This window comes from Giraffa tippelskirchi, chromosome 5, assembly GCF_054371585.1.
Source record: "Giraffa tippelskirchi isolate mGirTip1 chromosome 5, T2T-mGirTip1v1.2.pri, whole genome shotgun sequence".
Lineage (NCBI taxonomy): Eukaryota > Metazoa > Chordata > Mammalia > Artiodactyla > Giraffidae > Giraffa > Giraffa tippelskirchi.
This window is the reverse complement of record NC_137279.1, coordinates 9,196,030-9,210,779: the sequence shown is the minus strand read 5'-3', so window position 1 is coordinate 9,210,779 and position 14,750 is coordinate 9,196,030. Positions and strand designations below refer to the sequence as shown.

Genomic DNA, 14,750 nt, shown 5'->3' with positions numbered 1-14,750 from the left:
GTCCAAGGGTATCTATTACATGCTGCTGCTGCTGCTAAGTCGCTTCAGTTGTGTCCGACTCTGTGAGACCCCATAGACAGCAGCCCACCAGGCTCCTCTGTCCCTGGGATTCTCCAGGCAAGAACACTGGAGTGGGTTGCCGTTTCCTTCTCCGATGCATGAAAGTGAAAAGCTTCAGTCGTGTCCGACTCTTAGTGACCCCACGGACTGCAGCCTACCAGGCTCCTCTGTCCATAGGATTTTCCAGGCAAGAGTACTGGAGTGGGGTGCCATTGCCTTCTCCTCTATTATATGCTAGGTACTGTAATTGGTATTGGAGACTAGAAAACAAAGCTGTAAAGGGAAAGTATTAGAACTCAAAATGCTTACATTGAGCAAAAACTTGATAGAATAAACCTCTGCAAGTTTTCCTAAAACCACACAAAACACTGTATTATATACTAAAGTTGTAGTAAGAATAATGATAAATAAGCAATAACCAAAATATACTGAGTCCTTACTAAGTTCTAGACATTATCCTTTTTTATAGATGATCTTTTTTAAACAACATCTCAGTCCTCGTTATCAATCCAATTAGCTGAGAATTATTACTCCCATTTTACAGATTAGCAAATTAAGGCATAGGGAGGATAAGTAACTTGCAAAGATTATTTTTGGCAGTATGTATCTGCAGCCCATACTCTAAATTTCCAAGCTGTATTCTCAGTATAAAGTTATAAACTAGATCAATAGAAAATTTGTGAAAGGAGTTGCCTCTGGGGATGGCAGAAGGGAACACAGGAGGAACTCCAATTTACCTGTCATGCTTTCCTCTTTAAAATTAAACCAAAAAAATTATGCTTCCTGTATGAGTGAGCACTAACCAAGTTAATCCACCTGCATTAATTTGCAGCTAATGTAGACGGATTAATTTGGTAAGTGCTCAGGTCAAAATACAAAAACAACTACTTGAGGGCCCTACACTGAACAAAAAAAATGCAATTTTTGGAAGGAAGTCAACTGCTGAAGCAAGTGACTGGCCTAGGCTAAGTTACTGGTTTTTTGTGGTTTTACTTTGAGGGCAGCCAGAGTTGTACCATCAGGACCAGGCAGCTAAAGTGCCAACAGAAAGACCACCTTTCGAGCTAGAGGAATTAGGAAAAGGAGAGTGGGGCCACAGGAGCTGTAAGAAGCAGCAGGGAACGCTGGAGAGGGCAGAGAATGGGAAACCCCAATACTGCTTTTATACTTGGTGCAAGTCTCTGGCTGACTCCTGAACTGTGTATGTATGAGCAGTAAGAACTGAACTGAGATCTGATCTTCTGAACTGACTGCTTTCCTACAGGTTTGACCATGCAGTTTGCAAACACCAACTCTTTTCTGTGCAACATAACAGAATCCAGAGTCCAACATACCATTCCCAATGCCCAGGGTACAATTTTAAATTATCTGCCATATAAAGAGCCAGAAAATGAGTCACTCTCAAGAGAAAAGAAATCAACAGAGGTCAACCTCAAAACAACCCAGATATTGATTTATCAGGTCTGGTTGTAAAATAGATATAACTATGTCAAGTGAAATAAAGAGACAATCAATGAAAAAGATGAGAAATCTCAGCAGAGAAACAAACAGAACTTACCAAAAACAAACGGAGATTTTAGAATCACCACCCACAACTTCTGAAATGATAAAATTCACTAGATAGGGCTAAGAGCAGAATGGAGGGAACAGAGGAAAAAGTCTATGAACTTGAAGACAAATCAACAGAAATCATTCCATCTGAGGAAGAGAGAAAACTAAGATTGAACATTATGCTAAGTGAAAGAAGCCAACAACGTATTGTATGGTTCCATTTACATGAAGGCATAATAGGCAAGTCTATAGAGACAGAAAGAAAGTAGAGACAGAAACAAAGGAGGCTGTCTAAAGCTGGGGAAGATGGAAAGTACTGTTAATGGTTGTTTTCTTTTTGGGCTGATGAAACTGTTCTAAACTTGGACTGTGGTGATGACTGAACTCTATAAAAAAATTGAAAATCACTGAAACATACACATTAAATGGGTGAATTTTATGGTGTGTTAATTATATCGAAGAAAATTGAAAAAGATGAATAAAGCTTCAAGGATTCATGGGACAATTTCAAAAAGTCTAGTACATGAGTAATTGTGGAGCTCTAGGAGAGAAAACAGGGCAGAAAAAATATTTCAAAAAACAATGGCAGAAAACTTTCCAGATTGGGGTAAATCATGAGTTCAGTTTCAGATATGCTGAACTTGAAGTCCTAGCAGAAAAGTGAAAGTTGGAAATATAATCTGGTTCAATGTAAGTAAAGCAGAAAACAAAATTGGAATAGATGAGACTCTCCAGGGAGAAGGTACAGACTGAAAGGAAAACATGGGCAAATACCCAATCTTGGGCCATGCCAACACTTAAGTTAGGTAAAGAAGCAAGAGTTCACAAAAACAATTATGATGGGATACATAGAAATACTGAGAACCAGAGGAAGTGATATCACAGATTCCAAGGAAGAAAAAAATTTTCATGAGGTTTAAAATAAAAGGCCAAAAGTACCAAATACTGACCAAGTAGAAAGCAGGCTGATTTCAGGAACAGAGCTGGGAATGGAAAACAGAACCAAACTGAACTGAGACGAGGACATTTAACCTGATTTTGATTACTCTTAAGAAACTTAGACGAGACAAGGAAATAAGAAAGGGTGATAGATAAAGGAGAATATCAGGTTAAGATATTCTTTTAGGGACAGGCTACAGATATGCTTGCATTTTTCCTATGAAGAGTCAAGAAAGGGAAAACTGTGGAGACATAAGTGATGGCATAAGGTCTTGGGGGAGAATCAAGAATGCTTCTCAACATTAGCAGCATGCTGGAATCCCTTGAGAAATTTTAACAAAATAGATGCCTGGCCCACCTCCAAGAGATTCACACTTAATTGGTATTTTAAAAAAGCTCCCTAATGTGTGTAACTGAGTCACATTGCTATACAGCAGAAATTAACACAACATTGTAAACTTCAATAAAAAAAACAAACCAAAAACCCTTCCAGGTGTTGAGACCCAGAACCCTAGGAAGAAAGACTGGTCTTAAATTGTAGAATGAAGAATGAGAAAGAAGGTACAAATTCAAAGGTAACGTAGGAGGGGAAATAGAAATATATTTATAATTACTTTTAATTATCCACTAGTAGTTTTAGCCCCCCTTGGACCACACAAAAAACACATCCGGGAGGAACTGACAATTAGAAATGAAAACATTTTCTGGGTTTTAAGGTGGTAGATATTTAGGGAAGGCAAATTACACTAGTATTAATATAACTATGTCCTAACAGGGTTATTTGTATCCTGCTCATGTAGGGTTGAAAGAACTTGATCATGATCTTTTCTACCATGTTGACTACAATCCCTCAAAAACCAAGAAAACCACCAAGCATTTATATGCTCCTCAGTTTTGCTTTTTTCATTTGCTGCTATTGTTTTGTGCACGTACACCACACCTCATTATGCTCATGGGGAGATCAAACCATTCAGTTCTAAAGGAAATCAACCTTGAATATTCAGTGGAAGGACCGATGCTGAAAGTAATACTTTGGCCACCTGATGTGAAGAGCCAACTCATTGGAAAAAACCCTGATGCTGGGAAAGATTGAGGGCAAGAGAAGGGGGTGACAGGGGATGAGATGGTTGGACGGCATCACTGACTCAATGCACACAAGTTTGAGCAAACTCCGGAAGATAGTGAAGGACAAGGAAGCTTGGTATACTGCAGTCCATGGGGTCGCAAAGAGTCAGACATGACTTAGTGACTGAACTACAACAAAAATGGTTTTGTGAGTTAAACAGGATATTTATCTCACTAAATGAACCTTCAGGGAGATAAAAATGACTGCCTAGGAATTTAGAGGCAGAAATCAGAATAAAACATGGGGTCTTCTATGTATGGTGGTAAAAGTATGCCCTGCACAAGAACACTTGGCTGAAGGAGAAGGGGTTAAAATCTGTGTTTTAGCAATCAAACTAGATGGCCCTGGGGGCAGTGTCCCACTAGACTAATTCATACTAGGGTCCCTGTGGACTACTGGGAGCCAAGATAAAGTTTGTGCTTTCTCTACTAGACCTCACTGGCATAGATTCAATGCACAGTTTTCAAAATTAAGCAAAAGGACTGAATGATAATGGTGTTTTCCTTCTCTATTTGTTTGTAACTAAGATCATGGCATCTGGTCCCATCACGTCATGGCAAATACATGGGGAAACAGTGGAAATAGTGGCTGACTTTATTTTTGGGGGCTCCAAAATCACTGCAGATGGTGACTGCAGCCATGAAATTAAAAGATGCTTACTCCTTGGAAGGAAAGTTATGACCAATCTAGACAGCATATTAAAAAGCAGAGACATTACTTTGTCAACAAAGGTCCGTCTAGTCAAGGCTATGGTTTTTCCAGTAGTCATGTATGGATGTGAGAGTTGGACTATAAAGAAAGCTGAGCACCAAAGAATGGATGCTTTTGAACTGTGGTGTTGGAGAAGACTCTTGAGAGTCCTTTGGACTGCAAGGAGATCAAACCAGACCCTCCTAAAGGAAATCAGTCTTGGGTGTTCATTGGAAGGACTGATGTTGGAAGTTGAAACTCCAATATTTTGGCCACTTGATGCGAAGAGCTGACTCATTGGAAAAGACCCTAATGTTGGGAAAGATTGAAGGCAGGAGAAGGGGACGACAGAGGATGAGATGGTTAGATGGCATCACCGACTCAATGGACATGAGTTTGGGTAAACTCCAGGAGTTGGTGATGGACAGGGAGGCCTGGCGTGCTGCAGTTCACGGGGTCGCAAAGAGTCGGACACGACTGAGCGACTGAACTGAACCGAAACAAATTTACCTTAAGAATTAATACATTTTCATGACCTTAAATTATTGTCATAAACTCAGAATGAACTGACACAAGTGTAGTAAACTAGAACACAAGCATATCTAACTTTACAAAATAGATGTGCTAAGGAAAAGTTATGCAGATATAAAAACTATGTCATGTATTTCTTCTTCATGGTTCCAGTCTCAATAGCAACCAACTGATTTTTTTTTTAAAGTTCAAACCAGTTCCACAACTCAGTTTAGAACTCCTGAGTACTCAGGTGAATAAAGGAAAATATTCCTTTAAAAAATATGATAAAGAAGACTATAATGTTGATTTTTATTATCATGAGACTAAAGTCAGATGGATCAGCCACTTCTTTGAGGTGAATGTTTGTTGTCTCACTCTCATTTAGTGAGAAACAAATGGAAGGGGGAAAAACAAAAAAAAACAGAAATTAAGAGCTAATTCAGACACCCCTGCTGAGTTTTTCCCTAGCTACTATAGTACTATTTTGTATTACAGCCCTCCTTAAACCTTCCTTCCCCATTATAATAATTAAATAAATGTAGAAAGATTAATTTTGAGTAATAGCTGAAAACAGAGGTATCATGGCTATTTGTGAATTTTTATCTCATCTGTAAGATTATAGAAAAAAATTATCTGAAGATGCTTGACTTTCAGGGACAAGTTAGAGGCAATATCCATTAGAATAGGACTAAAATCCAACTTGATTTCATTGAGGTTTCCAGGTCATCTTAAGAATCTCCATCATCTACGTAGGGAAAGGTGCAAATCTGACAAGTACAAACAACTGCAGCTTATTACTTCACCATGAAAGAGGTTAGGACATGAAAGAGGATCAACACATACTTACCTTTCTCAAACTTAGAAAAAGCAACTGACTTGAGGCTACACTGATGACCTTTGCAAGTTCCAATCAGCTCACCAGCATTTACATCCCAAAATTTGGCTGTCTGATCACCTGCTGCTGTAACCTTTCAAAAATAAGGTATCGTGGTTTAATAAAACAACCCTTTACCAGTGTTTACCCAGATTCCCCCAAAATGAAAGTCACTTACAAGCTTAAATTCACCAGGGACCCAGGCCAGGTCAAAGACAGCATTCCAGTGAGCCATCCACTCTAAACGAAGAAAATGTTGAATGTGAAATGTTTAACTATGTTCTGTGGTAGCCATACCAACAACAATTTAAATGGCTTGAAAACTGTAGTAAAAAGATCAGTGGTCAGTACAGTATGGTCCATGGGCAAAAGAGAATTTGTGGATTCACACATTTTATGCATTCCCTTCACTACCTCATAAAACTACCATTTGATATCAAATTGCTTTCAATGAGGGGATATATTCTCTAAAACAGTATTTTTGAAACACTGTAAAAAAATCTTCATCATGCTCTTCAAAAGGAGTCTAAAGTACTTTAGTTTGACATTCAAAGTTCTGCTCACACTGGCCGTATCTCTCACTGTTCTCTATGTACCTTATTTCAATCAAACTGGATCACTCCCTCTATCCACATTACTTTTCCGACGCTTTCCTATCTTGAGGCCTTTGAGAATGCTTTTCCCTCTACCTGGAGTGTCCAATTCCACCTCCACTGGTCTAAAATACCACAGTCCATCTTAAATGTCCCATCCTTCATGAAAGATTTCCCTCACCTTCTTTACTAGAGGAGAGCTTTCTGTGACCCCTGCGGTGTTTTCTTTGTATTTCATCTACATCATCTAAAGCCTTTTTTCTTTTTTGAGTTGTTTTTCAACACCTGACTTTGTTGTTGTTGTTGTTCGGTTACTAAGTCATGTCTGACTCTGCGACCCCACGAACTGTAGCACACCAGGCTCCTCTGTTTTCCACTATTGCCCAGAGTTCCCATGCTCAAATTCATGTCCATTCAGTCAGTGATGCTATCTAACCATTTCATCCTCTGCCACCCTCTTCTCCTCTTGCCCTCAATCTTTCCTAGCATCAGGGGCTTTTCCAACGAGTTGGCTCTTCGCATCAGGCAGCCAAAGGATTGAAGTTTCAGTTTCAGCAACAGTCCTTCCAATGAATATTCAGGGTTGACTTCCTTTAGGATTGACTGGTTTCCTCTCCTTGCAGTCCAAAGGACTCTCAAGAGTCTTCTCCAACACCACAATATGAACGCATCAGTTCTTTGGCTCAGCTTTCTTTATGATCCAACTCTCATATCCATACATTACTACTGGAAAAACCATAGCTTTGATTATATGGACCTTTGTCGGCAAAGTGATGTCTCTCCTTTTTAATATGCTGTCTAGGTTGGTCACAGCTTTCCTTCCAAGGAACAAGCATCTTTTAATTTCATGGCTGCAGTCACTGTCTGCAGTGATTCTGGAATCCAAGGAAAGAAAATCTATCAGTCCTTCCACTTTTTCTCATGAAGTGGTAGGATTGGATGCCATGATCTTAGTTTTTAGAATGTTGAGTTTTAAGCCAGCTTTGTCACTCTCCTCTTTCACCCTTATCAAGAGGCTCTTTAGTTCCTCTTCACTTTCTGCCCTCAGAGTGGTATCATCTGCATCTCTGAGGTTGTTGCTATTCTCCTGGCAATCTTGATTCCAGCTTGTGATTTATCTAGTATGGCATTTCACTTTGATGTACTCCACATATAAGTAAAATAAGCAGGGTAACAATAAACAGCCTTGTCATATTCCTGCCCCAATTTTGAACCAGTCAGGTCTTACCTCCTGGTCTGGTAAGTGGTCCAGTACTCCTATCTCTTAGAATTTTCCAGTTTGTTGTGATCCACAAGTCAAAACATAGTCAATGAAGCAGAAGTAGATGTTTTACTGAACTTCTTTGCTTTTTCCATGATCCAACCAATGTTGGCAGTTTGATCTCTGGTTCCTCTGACTTTTCTGAACACAGATAGTACCTCTGGAAGTTTTCAGTTCATGAACTGCTGAAGCCTACCTGAAAGGATTTTGAGCATAACCTTGCTAGCATGTGAAATGAGCACAGCTGTATGGTAATCTGAACATTCTTTAGCATTGACCTTCTTAGGGATTGGAATGGAAGGTGACCTTTTCCAGTCCCGTGGCCACTGCTGAGTTTTCCAAATTTGCTGACACACTGAGTGTAGCACTTTAACAGCATTATCTTTAGGATTTGAAATAGCTCAGCTGGAATTCTGTCACCTCACTAGCTTTATTCATAGTAATGCTTCCTAAGGTCCACTTGACTTCACACTCCAGGATGTCCAGCTCCAGGTGAGTGACCACACAACTGTGATTATCTGGGTTATTTAGACATTTTTGTATAGTTCTGTGCATTCTTGCCACCCCTTCTTAATCTCTTCTGCTTCTGTTAGGTCCTTACCATGTCTGTCCTTTATCAAGTCCATCCTTACATGAGATGTTCTCTTGATATCTCCAATTTTCTTGAAGAGATCTCTAGTCTTTCCCAAGTTAGCACCTCTTTAAGGTCAGCAGAACCTTGCCTTATGCATAAAAGATGCTTGTTCAATATAAATATTTTAAAGCAATGCTTCCCCACATTAAGTATAAAACAATTTAACTTTTTAAAAGAAAAATTGTTTTTAACCTTAAAACGTACTTTTCTTAACTCTCAGTAAAGATTTTGCTGCAGTTAACAGTAATTGAAAGAAAGGCAGTCCACCATTTACTTTCAGTCTGGTCCCTAAACAAACTTAATCAGAAGTGAGTATCACTGAGAATTTATTCAAATAGTAATTTCCTTGTGGTGGTGGTTTAGTCGCTAAGTTGTGTCCAACTCTTGCGACCCCTTGAACTGTAGCCCACCAGGCTCCTCTGTCCATGGGATTCTCCAGGCAAGAATATTGGAGTGGGTTGCCATTTCCTTCTCCAGGGGATCTTCCTAACCCAGGAATCAAACCCAGGTCTCCTGCATTTCAGGCAAATTCTTTACCGACTAAGCTATGCGGGAAGCCTAATTTCCTTGAGGCTTTATAAATTAAAAATATTAAAACAAATATTTTAGATCTTGACTTACCTTTGATGCACTTCTTTCTACTGGTTTGTGATTCTGTGTTATATAACCTAACAAAGCCTTCTTCATTGGCAACTGCTAATATATGCTCCATATTGGGAGCTACATAAGAAATAAAGAATAAAATAAAGAGTAAGAAAAAATGTTAAAGCTGAGTTTAAAGCTATATATATATATAAACAACATAATATAGATTAATTGAAAACTACAAGGTAAAAGAATGTTGAGTTTCCTGTTTGGAAAGAGGCAAGACAATTCTACCCATATAGCATCTGGTATGGTAGAGGTTTTTCTGAGTTAAAGATGGCTTAAAATTTGCCATAATATCTAATTTAGTAAGTGACTAAAAAACACTAATCTTCAGATAATCTCTTATTTAAAGGGGAGCTGAATCAAGAGTGATACCTGAACAAAACAAAAGTGGTACTGGCCAATGGCAAAAAAAAAAAGGAGGGGGAGCATATGACATAGACCTCCAGCAGGCTGACCCTATTAAATTAATATCCCTTTTCCTCCACTTTTTACTTCTCCTCTCTCAAACTTTTAACAGCAGGAACAAGTACTTCTACTTCTGTGAATATGTTCCCCAACGCACTGCAGAAGAGATAGATTCAATGAGATCAACATAATGGCTGAACCTTTGTAACCCTTTCCCAATATCAGATAAAAACAAACTAAAAATGGTGCTATATGAATCTTATGCTTTAGCAAAAATACATAATTATGCACAGAGAGTAAGAAAAGTATATTTTATAAATGAGGAGAGGAGATACTAGAAAAACTCGATCATCGAATTTACTTTTTGTTATGAGAGACAGCCTAGGATATTTTCCTTCTAAAGAGTGAACTAGATCATTTCTGACCAAGCCTCGCTTATTCAGTAATTCTCTTACCGGAAGAGAAGGTGCATCCAAAAGGAGGAACTGGGGTTCCTGTTTCTCCATAAGAAGTATGCTCATCATTATAGTTGCACTGATAGCCAGTAAGCAGGGACTGTAGTGGGTACTGTGAAGACCATCCTAAAGGAAGACAAAATTCCTTATAGATTCCAATATATCATCACGTTTCAGTACTTCTAACAAATGCAGAGGCAAAAATGCATTTTTAAAAGTTTCATATACTTTATTATAGATCTATTCACTATCCATGGCCCTCTGGAATACAGTTTCAGGTATTTTCCTAAGTGGTCCTAAGGAAAAAATGAAAGAGCACTCTCAACTTCTGGTGAGACACAGCTTTGGGCTTACCATCTTAAATGAAGACTCTTGCTAATGTATTTAAGATGGCAAGACCCCAGTGGCCTTTGTATGTTACCCCTTCCCCCATTCTTTGGTGACAATCATGAAAAAAACCAACAAAGACTACCACAACCATTAAGACAGCCATTCTTATCAAGTAAAATTCTATGTTTTTAGAGTTCTAAACCATTACTGTAAACTTACGTAACTAGCAACATCACACATAATCTGATGGTCGGAGTCAAAGGAAATAATGTGTTAGGTTGGCCAAAAAGTTTTTCAGGTTTCTCGTAAGGTGGTGTGGAAAAATCCGAATGAACTTTTTGGCCAACCCACAATATCAATGCACCTACTGTAGACACTAACATCAGTTCAGTTGCTCAGTTGTGTCCGACTCTTTGCAACCCCATGGACTGCAGCACGCCAAGCCTGTCCATCACCATCTCCCGGAGTTTACTCAAACTGATGTTCATTGAGTCGGTGATGCTATCCAACCAACTCATCCTCTGTCGTCCTCTTCTCCTGCCTTCAATCTTTCCCAGCATCAGGGTCTTTTCCAAGGAGTCAGTTCTTCCCATTAAGTGGCCAAAGTATTAGAGTTTCAGCTTCAGCATCAGTCCTTCCAATGAATATTCAGGACTGATTTCCTTTAGGATGGACTGGTTGGATCTCCTTGCAGTCCAAGGGACTCTCAAGAGTCGTCTCCAACACCACAGTTCAAAAGCATCAATTCTTCGGTGCTCAGCTTTCTTCATAGTCCAACTCTCACATCCGTACATGACTACTGGAAAAACCATAGCCTTGACTAGACGGACTTTGTTGACAAAGTGATGAGCATTCTCTGCTTTTTAATATGCTGTCTAGATTGGTCATAACTTTCCTTCCAAGGAGTAAGCATCTTTTAATTTCATGGCTGCAATCACCATCTGCAGTGATTTTGGAGCCCAAAAAAATAAAGTCAGCCACTATTTCCACTGTTTCCCCATGTATTTGCCATGAAGTGATGGGACCAGATGCCATGATCTTAGTTTTCTGAATGTTGAGCTTTAAGCCAGCTTTTCCACTCTCCTCTCACTTTCATCAAGAGGCTCTGTAGTTCTTCTTCACTTTCTGCCACAAGGGTGGTGTCATCTGCGTATCTGACATTATTGATATTTCTCTCGGCAATCTTGATTCCAGCTTGTGCTTCATCCAGTCCAGCATTTCTCATGATATACTCTGCATATAAGTTAAATAAGCAGGGTGACAATATGTAGCCTTGAGGTACTGCTTTCCTGATTTGGAACCAGCCTGCTGTTCCATGTCCAGTTCTAACTGTTCTTTCTTGACCTGCATACAGATTTCTGAGGAGGCAGGTCAGGTGGTCTGGTATTCCCATCTCTTTCAGAATTTTCCAGTCTGTTGTGATCCACACAGTCAAAGGCTTTGGCATAGTCAGTAAAGCAGAAGTAGATGTTTTTCTGGAACTCTTGCGCTTTTTCGATGATTCAATGGATATTGGCAATTTGATCTCTGGTTCCTCTGCCTTTTCCAAATCCAGTTTGAGCATCTGAAAGTTCATGGTTCACGTACTGTTGAAGCCTGGCTTGGAGAATTTTGAGCATTACTTTACTAGCGTGTAAGATGAGTGCAATTGTGCGGTAGTTTGAGCATTCTTTGGCATTGCCTTTCTTTGAGATTGGAATGAAAACTGACCTTTTCTAGTCCTGTGGCCACTGCTGAGTTTTCCAGATTTGCTGGCATATTGAGTGCAGCACTTTCACAGCATCATCTTTCAGGATTTGAAATAGCTCAGCTGGAATTCCATCACCTCCACTAGCTTTGTTCATAGCAATGCCTCCTAAGGCCCACTTGACTTCACATTCCAGGATGTCTGGCTCTAGGTGAGTGATCACACCATCGTGATTATCTGGGTCATGAAGATCTTTTTTGTCTAGTTCTTCTGTGTATTCTTCCCACCTCTTCCTAATATCTTCTGCTCCTGTCAGGTTCATGCCACTAACATATTCACAAGTAAATATTAGTTCTTATACTCTCTCTTTCCTTTCCAGCACTGAAAATTCTAGGATTCTAAAATGTTAACAGCAACATGTCATAGTATCTTAAAGTTTATTACAGCAATTTTAAGCCCTGAATAGTAGTAGTAGGTAGGGCCTGGAAGTCTTTAAAGAAGGTGAAATCAAACACAAGTTTTGAAAGGAGAGTAAGTGTTCACTGAATATATGAGAGGAAGAGATTCAAAGTGGAGGGAAAGCTTACTCTGCTTGGGTCAGAGACCTGATGTGTACCATGGTCTTAAAGTAGTAAACCATCTACAAGGTTTTGTTTTACAATTTTGCTATGTAGGTTAACATATTTTAAATACATAAAACATTCATTTAGTATACAGTTATTGAGAACCAAATATAGTAAGCATAGGAGGAAACAATGAAGTTAGAGAACTGTCTAAATAATTAAGAAACTCACTCATATTTTAGAGTACTCTCAATTCTTACTTTTAGTGATATAAAAAATGTCATTTGGAGAAGACATCTTAGCCTGATATAATCTCACACAAATCTAGTTCTGCAGGTTCACAGAAATAACCTGAAGGAATACAAAAGAGGCAAAGAAATTCAACTCAGATTTAGTCATTACTCCTGGGGGTATTACCTTAAGGCCAGATATCATTGTAAACAAGCCATTAAAGACCACTAGAAGAATAATATGAATACAATAGTTATGTTGCAGAATTCACAAATACCCATCTACAGACAGAAAGGCAGTCCTTAAAAGCCTCTGTTCTAAACCGATATTAACATACAATTTTTTACACAGAGTAAGATAGGGTGATCAAAAGAATGACTTTTCAAGCTTAAAGTCAAATTACATTAGGATAAATCTGTGGGAGAAATAAAGTGGAAATATATTCAAGGGAAAAAAAGAACTATGTAGGATATCTAGCATTTCATACTTTAAAAAATGGTTGATGTGATTATTAAATCATTAGTATAGTATTTATAGTCTATTAGACACATTTTAAAGACTGATGCAGCATTTTCATTTAAGAAGGTAAACACAATATGGTCAGAAATGATATATCCTTTGCATCTGTTTAAACTTTTGAAGAAAACTTCAAGATATCAATTCAAAAATACACAGAAGAGGAATCAGCTTTCATTTTAGAAAGATCATTGGCAGCAATTATGGAAAATAAACTGGAAAGAGGGAAACTAAGAGGCCATTCAGGAGACTTGTTATAGTCCAGACAAGAAGGTATACAGGCCCAACCTAGGGAAACAGAATGGTAAGCATAATATAGAACCAAAATATGTGAAGAGGCAAAATAGCGAAGACACAGAGGAGGAAGGATTCAGGAGATTTTAAGGGAACTTCTCTGAAAGGGTATCTTGAGGAAAATGGAGGAATTCTGATTGATTTTCAGGTTTCTGACTGTGAAGACCAGTTTAAAATAATGAGACCATTTCTTAAAGTAGGTAATATAGCAGGTTAGGGGAAAAAGTGAGTTTGGTTTTGGTACAGGAGTTTGAGATGTTTCTGAGACTGACCACTTGGATGAAGATGCTTATACACCTCTCACAGAAATAGATGTAAAGAGAATAGAAGGTTGCAGGTAGTAGTTGAAGAAATCCTGGTTACAGCTACGATCACCCATGGGAGTTGGTAGAATAGAAAAGGGGCCTAGGATAAATCATGGAAGAAGAAAGATGGTCCTACAAAGTTTGGTGCATGATATATAACAATGAATGAATTTCAGTGCTTAAACACTAAACAATGAATGAGTATTTGGGGGTTCTGTGTGGGCTGTCTCAAAACATACCATAATAGCATATTGATTATTTTGAATTGAAGTTGCTTGAGAAGCAGCTGATGCAAGAAGGAAACCCTGACCTTCCTGTCTCCCTGAAAAGCAGGAAATAAATCTCTCCTATGAAAGGTGCACTCCTTGCAACTGGAGGTAGAAGGTCACCCTTATCCAACAGAGAGGAAATTCAGAGCCAAGAAGCCTGTGTAAACAAACCTTGTAACTTCTTTTAATTTACTACCTCAAGCCCAAACTCTGTTTAGATTCCTCACTAATTACGTATCCCAAACTTAAGTTTCTTTGTCCTGTCAATTCCTCACAAATTTATTGCCTTTTTTTTATCTGAAAAGTATAAAAGCTGCCTGCTTTGGCCACTTCTTAGGTACCATTTCTATGAGATCTCCATGCACATGAATTAAAATTTGTTTTTCTCCTGCTAATCTCTCGTGTCTTATTTTGTTATTAGTCCAGCCATACATACTCAATCAAGGTAGAGGGGAAAATTTACCCTTCCCGGAAAAATATTTACGAATCAGAGATAAAAAGAAAGTTGACAGACAGAATGTAGAGTTAACAGAAGAATCTGTTTCAAAAGAAAGACTACATAGCTTGCTCCAGGTCACACAGACAAGTAAGGAGTGGAGGTGAAATTAGTCAGGAAGACAGAGGTCTTAACTACCATGCTATACTGACATTCATGACACAAAGGATATAGAAGTTAGTAAAGCAAGGTCACAGCAGAGACAGAAAGGAGAGGCTTTTAGAGTATAATTTAAAAGACTGTCTAAGAGATAAGGATGGTAGAGTTTTAGATTGGAGGAAGGAAGTTGAGGAGCTACTCCCCAGTC

The 14,750-nt window shown here is 38.7% G+C and overlaps 1 protein-coding gene across 4 annotated transcripts in view; it reads right to left on the bottom strand.

The window, feature by feature from the left end:
• Positions 1–14,750, bottom strand: part of DTL (denticleless E3 ubiquitin protein ligase adapter) — a 43,809-nt gene that overhangs the window by 27,871 nt on the left and 1,188 nt on the right. For 2 of the 4 annotated variants that reach the window (XM_081489741.1, XM_081489740.1), the window contains exons 2-5: positions 9,753–9,878; positions 8,863–8,961; positions 5,928–5,993; positions 5,727–5,840 (exon numbers count right to left, since the gene is read on the bottom strand). In XM_081489741.1, coding sequence (XP_081345867.1) covers positions 5,727–5,840; positions 5,928–5,993; positions 8,863–8,961; positions 9,753–9,878 — 405 coding nt within the window. Of the gene's footprint in view, positions 1–5,726; positions 5,848–5,927; positions 5,994–8,862; positions 8,962–9,752; positions 9,879–14,750 lie in introns of all 4 variants that reach the window. The other 2 variants (XM_081489739.1, XM_081489738.1) reach the window with 1 other exon arrangement.